This window comes from Gallus gallus, chromosome 11, assembly GCF_016699485.2.
Source record: "Gallus gallus isolate bGalGal1 chromosome 11, bGalGal1.mat.broiler.GRCg7b, whole genome shotgun sequence".
Classification (NCBI taxonomy): Eukaryota; Metazoa; Chordata; class Aves; order Galliformes; family Phasianidae; genus Gallus; species Gallus gallus.
The window spans coordinates 1,529,206-1,541,257 of record NC_052542.1 but is presented as its reverse complement, the minus strand read 5'-3'; the positions used below and the strand labels follow the sequence as shown (position 1 = coordinate 1,541,257).

At 43.7% G+C, this 12,052-nt stretch overlaps 1 protein-coding gene across 6 annotated transcripts; it reads right to left on the bottom strand.

Moving 5' to 3' along the window:
* Window positions 1-1,608: 1,608 nt before the first annotated feature.
* On the bottom strand, window positions 1,609-10,929 carry CMTR2 (cap methyltransferase 2). 6 transcript variants are annotated; one of them, XM_046899592.1, is made up of 4 exons: window positions 10,698-10,929; window positions 9,868-9,932; window positions 9,298-9,397; window positions 1,609-8,219 (listed from the first exon to the last, which is right to left on the bottom strand). In XM_046899592.1, the coding sequence occupies exon 4, from the start codon at window positions 8,198-8,200 to the stop codon at window positions 5,909-5,911; it is 2,292 nt and encodes a 763-aa protein (XP_046755548.1). In that variant the 5' UTR covers window positions 8,201-8,219; window positions 9,298-9,397; window positions 9,868-9,932; window positions 10,698-10,929; the 3' UTR covers window positions 1,609-5,908. The 6 variants fall into 6 exon arrangements, with proteins under 6 accessions (XP_046755548.1, XP_046755549.1, XP_025010064.2 ...); XM_046899593.1 differs by having other exon boundaries at window positions 10,339-10,736; XM_025154296.3 differs by lacking the exon at window positions 9,298-9,397.
* Window positions 10,930-12,052: the final 1,123 nt, after the last annotated feature.

The window sequence follows — 12,052 nt, the reverse complement described above, 5'->3', positions numbered from 1 at the left end:
TTAGATAAATCAATTTGTCAACAAATGACAGGCACTTCTCCCTGCTCCCCCTCAATTTAGATAAATCAATTTGTTAACAAGCAGCAGTCATCTTCATTTAATAAAATACTGGAGATGACTTTGATAAATGCGTTCAGGTTTCCTACAGACGAAAAACATCCTTTAAAAGGGACCACCAAGCGTGGTGCAGTGGTTGCCTTCAAATAGGATTGTATTATAGGTAAAATTTAATCCCCCCCCCTCCCTTGCCAGCAGACACCAAAAACCTGATAAAACACAGTGGAAGAATTTGCTCAACCTCTCTGCTCAGCCTAAAGACGAGAGTTCCTCTGCTCTGCATTCAGTGATTCAGCTTAGCTCTGACAACACCTAAAACTCAAGAGCTGGCAGGCAAGCTTGCATAAGATCTATCAAAGCTGAAACAAGATTTATAATCAACATAATGTAGCGTATAAAGTGACTTTAAAGACTGAAGAAATCACATATGCAGTTTTTAAAGCTTCTAACAGCAAACCAAGGACAGCCACACTTTCCCTTCTGTTTCTAATCTGCCACCTCATGTGTTTTCAAGCAATATTTTTTATACTGCAATATTGTGAAAAGTAAATATTTCAAAGAACTGTTTAGTAGCTTAAGTACAATTACAGGCATTTACATTTCCCTGTAATTCAGTACAGCCACATTAAACCATACCTCCACCAAATTTGACATAGTCCTTCAGACAGGCTCCTCCAACGCAGCCCCCGTTTTAATGACCATTCACTTCTAAACTCATGTCTCCTGAAGCATGTTTTGATGTTCACTGCCAACACTTCAGTCTAGAGTTAAAATCAAGCGAGACAACACCGGCCTGCATTTCAGCAGGCATTCAACAGCATTTCTAGTTTAAAGATTGCCCCCAGTATCTACCAGCTGTATGAAAAAAATCAAGGTACCAGAGAAGTACACCTCTCATTTCATCTCCTGCCTCTAGGATACGGTGAGGTATTGGCCAGCTCCCTAATCTGGGGTTCTCCTACACTTCCAAAGCAGAGAGGCAGTGCGAAATGTTAGCATCCGTAGCTGCAAGCAGAACCAGCTAGCATGAAGTCTCGTGACAAACCTGATAACCAGGCCAAAGACAGCCAGTTGGAACCCTTGTCAGTTACAGCAGAGAAATAAGGCACACAGCTTTTCTTTGTTTAATAACGCCATTCACTGAAGGCAAGCACTTTGAATGAAAGCATTTGGATAAGGATTAATAAAGGACTTTGCAGACAAAACTGCAGTGTGGTTTCCTACCAGAGAGGCTGTCACAGCCAGGAGGAACTGAAGATCCTTTGGACAGCCCTCGCTGTGCAAGCAGGCTCCACACACAGCACCTGTCTGCCAAGATGGGTAACAAGGCCAGGGAGCTCCTACACACTGCTCGCACCACTTCTGTCACTGATGTCTCTTTGGAACAGTAAACTGCAAAGGAAAAGAGTTGAGAAAGTGAGCAGCAGACACACCGTGCTCAGCAGGCCTATCTCTTTCATTCACTGATGATGGGTCCACAAGGCAGGTTCTTCCTCCTGCACTTCATTGTCTTCTTCCACGTCTGGGTAGAGAAATGAACAGCGACAGAACTAAAATAGAATATAGTTTATTTTCTCTGCATACACTTTGTTTTCCTTCCATTTAGATAAGCCCTTTTAACACACATTTGCGGGCCAAATGGAAATACGCAACAGCCACGTAAACCAACACCCCATAATGTACATCCAAAAAAAATTACATTCACACCCTTCAAAAGAAAAGCACACGTTGATGAGTTACAAAAGAAAAACCTTCCTCACCGTACCATTGTCAAGGAGGTTCCCATATATGCAAGCACAAATGTACTGTGTGCACACAAGAAAGGCAGCACACAACTGGCAAACTATTTGCACAGGTGCTTACACCTCAGAGCCTCTTTAAAACAGAATTTTGAGCAAGGAAAGGTCTCTCCTTGCTGGTGGGAAAACACCCTGCATTTAAATGCCTCATAAAGGTTCTGCTTGTTTAAGTCCCTACAGCCACCAGCTAATTATTTCAGCAAATTCCATTGTTCAGAACTGCATTCAGCTCTGGACCCCCACAAGCAGCACAGGAGGGCTCAACGGCAACCCAGATTACTCCCTGAAGAGTGAGAAATGAGCAGCCACAGGCTGAACGCGGCGCTGGCATAAACAGCCTCGCTTGATCTTTGTCAGGTGAATGCAACGCAAACAACTGGAGCTGAGGATATCCGCACAGCATCTGCGAAAACGGTTTCAAGAATGAGATGGAGAAACCATTACCAGGCTTCTGGGAGGAAATTTTCATCTCCCTGCCTTCAAAGCACCAAAAAAAAAAAATAAGAGATAGATATTCAAAGGCTGCAGCTGAGATGGAGGCTCTTGTTTAAAGCTGATAAACAAGAGCATTTCACAACACCCAAAATGGTAAGACAACGTAGGATTTCCTCCGCTTCACCATTAAGAATTAACAAGCTGAAAATCATCTGTAAATTAAACGGATGCCAAAAGGTGGGTTTCAGGAACAGTAGCAGGAGGTGGTAGGGCTCTGAGGCTTCAGCTTGCTGCCCAAACTTCATTCATTGCATCCTAAAGCACCCAGTTACAGTGGTCCGAAATCAAGGTGTGGGGCTTCTTTTCTTCTTCCACTTTCTACATAAGGAACACAAAGCCCTTCTTGTTAAATCCCAAGTTGTGCTTTTAATAAACTGTAATTCAGCTAAATATTCTACTTTTACCACCAGTAATTTGATAGATCAGCTTAAATTAAGATGAATAGACACCAATTAGTACCATTTTAATAAGCTACCGGATTTCATACTATAAATCTCATTATGTTTTGCAGAAATTAAATTGGAAAGCCAGTGGCAAAAACACACACAATCTGTGCACATCCAAATAAATCCACATAAGATCAGTGAAAATATCTGGCAAGCCTCAATGCAACTCAACTAAAAAGGAAAACAAACACATTTGGTTGGTGGGATATCCAATCCATTCAACCTCCACGCAACTACACTAGCTTAAAACGAAGATCCAGACATTCAGAAATAAACAGTGGAGCTTACAGCTGATCACTGGACATAGGTATTGGTCCTCCACACAGTAGCAGAGCTGCAAAACTAATTTTGCTTCAAGTTTTCACGCACCTTGATTGAATCTATGTCCTATATATCTACCAGTCTATGCCTTCCCCCCCCCCACCATCTTTCCTGCGTGAAGATTGAGGCTCCTACAAAAGGGAGCTGATAACCAGTTCATCTCCAAACAGGTCAAAGAAAAAAAAAAAAGAGGCCAGCATAAAGGCAGCCAGGACACTGAGACACTTCATCAGCCATCACCCGAAACCCAATCAGCCAAAGGGACTGACAGCACCAACCAACGTGGGAGCCATCAGCCCCTCTCTGCAAAGGTTAATGCATTCTTCCCATGCATTCTTACATATTCCAAAAGTCACAAGTGAAATTAAGTGTCACTTCTCAAAGAAATTCTTGGTCCAAAGACAGCCAGGACAATGCAGGACTCTCACATTAAAAAGACAGGCGTCATTCCTAACTTTGAAACTGCTGCCATTGAGACAACAACAACAGAAGAGTTTCCAAATCAGATATTTTCCTTAACAGAAGGAGCAGATGCTGCCAAAGGGTTTCTCCCATCACCTCCTGACAGCTGCCAACAGAATAGGTCCAGAGCAAATGGGGCACCAGGACACATATGACATTGGATTTCCTGTGTTTTAGGGATCTGGCTTCTCATTCTGCGGCTATTCAAAATGCTTTGTCTTAAAAACTAAGGAATAAAGGGAAACAGAAAGGTGGGATTGGAGAAATCTCTGAGAAGTCTGCATAGTTTGCCAGATGTGCAAACCAGACCAAGGAAAGCTTGAAAATTCAAGTTTGAAAAACACATCCTGAGCGGTGCTCAGATTTTACTTCACAATAAGAATTCAGAAACATGAGACTGATGTTAGGAGAAAAACCTCACATTATTCATCTGCTGGTTGGGACGCTTCTGCTACCTGAGCCTCCACAGCACAATACCACAATGCAAGAACACCCGTGCACTCGAAATCTCATTTGCCCCTGCCTTAAAAGAAGCCTTTTCATATGCTTCAGCTCAGTGCAAGTTTCAGATGCATAAATCAACTCTGAAACACCAGCAGAGACACAGAGCTGTCTTCAGTTGACAATACCTTTATTCTGCTTGGACTCAGGTAAAGGAGACTGTTACAGGTGGTCTTTGAACCCATCTTGTCAGTCAGTCATTCTTCTACAATGTTACTTTCCTGCTTTTTTCTCTCATTTTCAGTATTTTTTAAAAGAAATCCCAAATCCTGGTCCGAGGGAGGAAGCATGACTCAGCTCATGACAGAGCAAAGCTCATTTAAATAAATGAAAGGGGACAATGACCAACCCCTGAAGCTTTTGTTAGCAAGGCTTCTCTGCTTCTACCTACATGCAGCTGTAGAAAACATGACTTTTAGAAAATGCTACTGGTTAGTCAGACCTGAGCCACCAACTCATTCACCTATCAAATGCTTAAATAAAAAATGAACTGTTAAATGCATGAAATTCTGCCCCAATCAACGTGGCAAAAAAGCTTATTAAATGTGCAGCACCTCCAGACAAAACAGTTTTTCAGCACTGCTTTTAATCCTTACCAGTAATCAATTATCCTTCAAGCTCCTATATTACATAATTAGAAGTGCTTCCAGAAGGTGACTGGTAATTAATCAGGAGACTATTTTCCTTCTGGCTCCACATTTCCAACATTCTTCTAAGAGATCCTGCACATATCAGCAGTAAATCATTTTTCCTTCCAAACATCATTACTCCCTCCAAGCAAGTTTTCCCATGTAAACTACAAACTTAAAACTAAATGTTAATATACGAGTTAGGCTTCAAAATTCAGCTCTCAAAGGAGCAATATGAAAAATAAAATTTGTCTCCCTTAAAGGAGCAGTCAGTCAGCAATTTCATCATTGTTATCTCTAAGGAGAACCAAATGAAATCTTAACCCAAAGAAAGTATCGCATTTCTTCATCTTAGCACTCCTCCAAAGCATTTCTTGGAACACAGAGCCCTGCGCGACCACGCTTTTAGCCTAAAAACATTTGCAGTTCTTCCTTAAGAGCACTTCAATCAAGGAGTCCCAAATCAGGTTAAGGAGGTGCCCATAAAAAAAAAAAAAAAACAAAGTTAAAATACTCCATCCATTGATGGGACAGGGAGATGAAGCCACACAATCACCTGTCCTAGGCCATATAGCATGGTCCTTGTGTTCACATTTCAAGTTAAAGAGACTCTTTCCCTGGACACCTCTGCTACTGCTTAAAGGCAGTTGTTTTCAATCCAGCTCCTGCAAGCCAGTTGCCTGCTCTCAAGACACTCATCCCTCAAGTTGCATAACAAGGCTTGCATACTGCTGGGCACTGTGGTCCCAACATCAACTTTTGGCTCCCACAAACCCCATAAGAAAAGGCAGCGGTGTCAGAACTCCCACATTTAGCTCAGCAGAAGAGGGATAATGTCACAGAACAAAGCCCACCACAGTCTGGCCAGAAGAAACATGTAAGGCACCACACCACCTATCATCACGAAGGCCACATCACTGATCCAGGTGGTACACTAGGAAATTTGAACAGATAACTGTGACAAAAGAAACAGTTTATCCACTTCAATCACTGCCCCAGCTTCCCACACCTGAGATTAAGCCAGAGGTTTCTACAGGCCAGTACATCACAAGTAGGGTTGATAGCTCAAAACATCCTCTCAGGGCTGTGACTGTAAAACTTAGGCATGGCGTTGACATTACCCTCACAACAACATTTCTAACTTCTACCTGCCTGAGAAACAAGGTATAGTAGCAACTTGCTCAATTCTAGGGTTATTTTATAGTGAAATACTGCCAGTCATTTGCTGTTGCTTAGCTTGCACAAGCAAGTGGAGCTGTCTCTTTGCAATGGCTGTGTTCAACTCCCACAAGAATTCCAATAGTTTGCCCTGGAGGAGACTCTCCATAGGCACAAACTGCAAAACTTGCTTGGGAGAATCCGAGTCTAGCAAAGAACTCATTAGCTTATGCAGATGTTGCAGGTACTCAATAACTGGATTTGGGACACCCTGGTAACCAACACACAGCAAAACAGAGCAGGTCTTTAGTGGCTCGTGGGACGTCGGACAAGCAAATGTGATGCATCTGAAACAGCAATGCAGTACAAATACCAGGCCAGCTGTGAAACGTGTAAAACAGGAAAGAATAGGCAGAATCAATGCATCTCCTATTGTAAGCTGATTCAGGGAATGCAGAACACACTCCAAAAGCTGCTGTTGGTATTTTGGTTCTCCATCATAAAGCAAAGAAAAGCTAAAAGTCAGCAGCGTGGCCGAGTCTAGGCACTTTATTTCCATACTGGGCTGGCCTTCAGTATCAGAAAGGGATGGGAAGTCCACCACAAGGCACTTGAATTTGTCCTCACATCTTCCATTCAGGACCTCCTGATAAGATTGGGAAAGATCAGACACTTCTGCCAGTATCTGCTCCCCAGGAAGTACCTCACAGGAGTGACAAAGCTGCAGCAACCGTTTGCTTTTTGGCCTCCTCACCAGTTCATTCATAGCTTCGTTAAGATTTTCCAAGACTTGGCCATCACAAAACGGAGAGCATTTTACCACTGGTAGCCTCTTTCCTTCCAAAACGTACCACAAGTTAAACTTAAGGTTAGAAGACAATCCTTCCAAAACGCACATTTTACCAGCATTATTTAAGCTGTGTTCTTCAGCCACATGATTTAAATAGCCCTTTGCCACTTTATCACTCCACGTCAGGGTTTCCAGCATCTTTCTCTCATTGTATGTACTAAAATATTTGTTCCTTTGCCCAAACCATTTTGCATTCATGCTGCAACCAGCCTGAGATTTCTTGACAAGCCAGTTATTTCTAGCAATAGGTTTCATACAAAATCTTTGCATGAAGAACTCTACTGCACAATCTCTTAACTTGTTCAGTTTTGTCTGCTCTGCTTCTTCCATGTGCTCAAAAAGATAGATGTTCTCACAGATAGTCTCTACCTGGCACCTGTGGAAGAACATGCAACATTCTTCATGTATTTTAAGAAAAGATTCTGGAATCACATGCTGGGGGAAAAGAGCTTTGCTGACCATATCTGTCCCAAAGTTCTGCATCATCTTAGAAAGCAGCAGATGAATGCTCTCTCTGCCCATGTAACGAAGACAAATTACATAGGCCTCTGAGTTTCCAGCTTTGCTAGTGGCTGGCTTGAAGACATGGACCTCCTCAAAGCAGCAGTTCAGAAGGAAGAGAAGATTGGTAGAACAGTGCTCAAACAGGGTAAACATCTTCAAAACAAAGGATCCTCCTGCACCCAGGATCATTAAAGCGGTGACTGTTTCACAGTAATGGAGGGGTGAGACGAGAGCTTCCTGTTCACCTGGGTTTCCTTGGCAATCAAAACTGCCATCAGCAGTTACTAAGTGAACTGTGGCCATATTACTGACAAAGTTCTGAAGTCCTGTCAGATGTTTCAATGACATCACATCGCCAGTATTGTCTGGGCCAAAGTGCCACCAAGGCAGCGTATTTGCTATAAGACGGTCATCCATAATCATCATAAGGGTATCATTTGCTTCATGATATGGGTTTAGAGTATTAGCCACCCAATTCCAGTCACAGTGGATGTGGTGGGATTTCAAGTAGTGATTGAGGCTGGCTATAAAAGCTCCCGGTGCTTCACAGAGGTGAACAGAATTCAGCTGTCCCTCCTGAAGAGCTTCTGCGGGGAGAAGAGGAAAACTGCACAGCATCTCATGAAACTTGCACCAGGCCTGGGTGCACAGCTCAGCATTCACAGATTTCTTCACATGAGGAATTATTTTTCCTGCTTTATTGGTAAACGAAGTGTGCTGATGCCATTCAATAAGATTCTTATCACTAAGCTGATTCTTCACTTCATTCATCGAGTTCTTCAGATCAAGAAGTGAGTTGAATTCCTTGTGGTCACACGTGAAGGCATCACTGGGATCTGGCAGCTGCCATTCATTATTAAGTGGCTTAGTGTAAGAAAACTTCTTTGCAAAGAGCTTCTCGATTTCAGAAAGAATTTCAGGGTCGAACTTTCCAAGATTTGTAGTCTGGTCAACATAAGGCTTCTTACATGTGCTCATTCTTGGACTGATTGATAATCTGAAAGACAGAAAGAGAGAAACAATTCCAATCAGAAGCACATATAAATAAAGGATTTTTTTTTTTACTGCTTTGTGTTGTTTTGTTTGTTTTTTAAAGGATACTCTTGCTTGACTTCCATATTCCGTAAAGGAGAATGCTTCACAGAATCATCTATCAATGAGAAAAATAAAATGGACAAGGGCTATACTGAGTAACGCCATTTGTAAATGAAAAGGGTCATCAGTTCCACGACTCTTCACACAGAAAGTAAAGAAGGGATGGCTGCTACTTTGGCTCTTCACTGAGCTCTGAATACTCTACTCACTACACAAGTATTTATATTTAAGCATTTAGACCTCTGGATCAAAGCAGAACATGCCAAGAGCTATACAAATTAACCAGATGGGACACTGTAGCAATTGGACAGACCAATATGATGGGAAAAGGCATTTTACCAGAGGTGCAATGACAAAGGACCAGCATAATAGAAAGATGCTATAGAGGAAGGGAAGGAGATTGCCCACCCATGTCAGAAGATCCCAGGTTTGCAGGAGAAAGCTGCACCAGGGAGACATCTCCAAAAAGAGATCCTTCCCCAGTGGCAGTCAGCCCTTACATGAGGTCTAAGAGAGGTGCAGCCAGGCTTCACCCCTTCCTATCACACAGCTGAATTGCCTTCACCTGTGCTCCCCAGTCCTTTCCCCAGGTACTCAATCAGTAGTTCAGGCCATGACTCAACAGCTCCCATACAGCCACAAATCTTTTTTTTTTTTTCCATCCAATTACACCAATATTTTATCCAAGTGCTCAAAGTATGCTCAAAACACAGAGTTAGGAGACACAAACAACAGCAGCTACCCTTACAGAGGGAGCACAGCTGTTCCTTCCATTTTCTCCCAACTGACCACAGCTAATATGCATTCCCCCTTCACTAAAACAAACTATGTTTGCAGAGCTCCTCACAGATACTCCCTGACAACAGCCTGGTAGCTGCACCTGCAACCAAAACACATTTTCCGTGTTACAGCCTACTTGGAAAGAGGGTGATAAATCTGAAGTGAGAAAAGATTTTCTTGCATCTGTGGTCAGTGCTAACCTGTGCTTGATGTTGAAGAGGAAAGCAGTGCAAAGTTGTGTTCTAAATGAATCAAGGCTCCACGAGCACACTTGCACAAAGCTAGTGAGTCTTCTGCCATCTGTTCCAGTACACAGCACAACGCAGGCAAAGGAGAATTTAGGTTCATAAACCAGAAATCAGCCAGTCAGTCTACTCAAAAACTAAGATTTCTCATTTAAGCAATGTTATTTAATCAGCATTAATACAGGAGACAGGAAATCCCTCAGCATACGATTTTAACCATCCTCAAATCCATTTCATTACCTCAGAAGAAAAATAGAACAAAATATTGTGGTAGGGAGTCACAAAAGAGTGACTTACAAAAGAGTAAGAAAAAATACTGGAGGAAAATTAAAAGGGCTGACAAATTTATGAGGCAAACAGAAAGAAGAATGGCTAAAACCTCCTTCACCCAAGTAACCACCTCAAGCCAACCCAGCTGTACATCACAGTGATCAGCTTGCTACAGGCAGCACATGGTAAAGCATTAAGGCAATGTTTTCACTCATTTCCCCACCCTGGTTGCCTTTCAATAAGCATAAAACACACCTAGTTTCACTTTTGCTCATGAAGATTTGTTGTATCTTCAGCAGCACCCTTTACCTCAGTGCACGCTGGGGAGAAAAGGTAAAACGAATCATAGAATTGTTTGAGTTGGAAGTCACCCTTAAAGGCCATCTGGTCTCACTCCCAGCAATGAACAGGGGCACCTACAGCTCCCCCAGGCACTCCGAATGCCATCCAGCCTGACCTTGGGTGTCTGCAGGGACTGGGCACCACCACCTCTCATGGCAGGCTGTACCAGTGCTTCACTGTCTTTATTGGAAAAAGCTTCTTCCTTATACCCAACTTAAATCTCACTCTACAGGCTTTACAGACCTCAGTATGGGCAAGCACTCCACCCTACACTAGTTTCACCTCCTTTTTACCGCAAGCGTTGTCACAGCCTTTTAATTAAGGCTCAAACTATCAAATTCCAACTCAAGCTTGGCAAGGCCCCAGGAAGCCAGTCACCATTACCTGAGCTGGCCTGGCCTTGCTTCCAGTCTGCTGCAGAGCTCAGGGCTCTCCCTGCTCACAACCCTCACTCGGGGCAGGGCTAGGAAAGCCACTAAGCCACCCACTCCAGCGACAGCATCCAGCTGCTCCTCATCTGGGCAGCCTCCCTTTCCCAAGCAGCCATATTCCAACGCTGAACGCCAGCTCTCCCCTCCCCGCCCGCTCACGGTCCGCCTCCCCCCACACGGCACGGCCTAGCCGCATCCCACCCATCCCCGGCCTCTCGCAGAGGCGGCCCCCGTCGAGGTCGCACCCCGCACGGGATGGCCTCTACGCCAGGCCGCGGCTGCCGCGCGGCCTACTGCAGGCCCCGCTCTTACCCCGGCGGCGCAGCGGGAAGGCAGGCCCGGCAGCGGGGCGGGCTGCGAGCACCGCACCGCCCCTCTCGCTCCAGCGCCCGGCCCCGCAGCCGAGCCGCTCCTCTCTCTCTGCCTTATCCTCAGTGAGGATTGGGAGGGAGAACCGGGCACGGGGAGCAGGGAGAGCAGCTGCAGGCTTTCAGGCAGAAAGCCTCACTCGCGTCTGGCTTGTTTCTTCAAGGAAAGAGCCACCTCCCAGCTGTAACACAGCCCCAAAGGGCATCTCGTCATAGGAGGAAGCGATAAGCATTTATCAAAGTTATACAGCTCAGGTACTGAGCATTCTGTGCAGGCTGCTCCCGGTGTTTTAAATGGTGGGGGGCTTTGCTATACACAGGTTAGGGAGTGGTGCGCTTATTATTTGGTTTGGGATCAAGCAGCCAATGGCACAACACGAGTTAGCAAAAATTCTTTCACTTTGCTGTTACGTTTGCTCCACTTTCATGTGTTTCTCATTGATAAAGCGGGATCCACCCCTAATCTAGAATATACTTTAGCACAAAAAGACAGTGCTACAAGTGCAAGGGGTTCTAAAGTTTGTACAAAGCAAAGTAACCAGCCAAAAAATAAATAACACTTTTTTGTTGTTGTTAGGGATATAGATGTAAGTTATGGGTTAATCCTTCCTCCTGCTCTCTGCTAAATAATATAAGCATCTCAATCAGAGAAATTACAAGTTAAAGTTGCAATGAAACATACAACCTCCCTCCTCCCTTTTGAGCTGGTTGCTTTCTAAAGTGAAGGAACACTACTAAAAAATAAAGCATTAAGTGTATATATTAAAAATATACATACAACTCATAAACACAAACACACACAGCTTAATTGTTCACTCTCTCAAGTCCCTGGAAACAAATGAATTCAATCTTAAGATAGAGCTAATGCATAAAGATAAAGCCAGCGTGGTAAATGCCATGTAACAAAAATATGCTATTTTCTACCTTTTTGAGAGGGGTCTTTATGTAACAAGGAGCATCAGCTGTGGATGGAAGGTTTATGTGCACAGATGCAGTGCCTCTTCTCCTGGTGATTGGCTGAAAATCACTCTCCAACATATCTGGGCTCTTAAGAAAGGGAAAGCAGGTGCAGGTTAAAGCAGAAAAGTGGTAGGGGAGTGGGTGTTGTTGGGTCTTTAGGGCCTATTGTAGTTGCTTGAGTTTTGCTGTGTAGAGAATGCTTTGATAGTAGCAATGTTGCTTAAAATTTCTGTTTCTCTTAGTTTATGAGGGCTTAGAGTTATGGAGAGCCTAGCAGGCATGCTGTAGTTTCAAGTGCTTTGTTTTATTCTTTCTTCTTTGTGTTTATAATTAAGTACT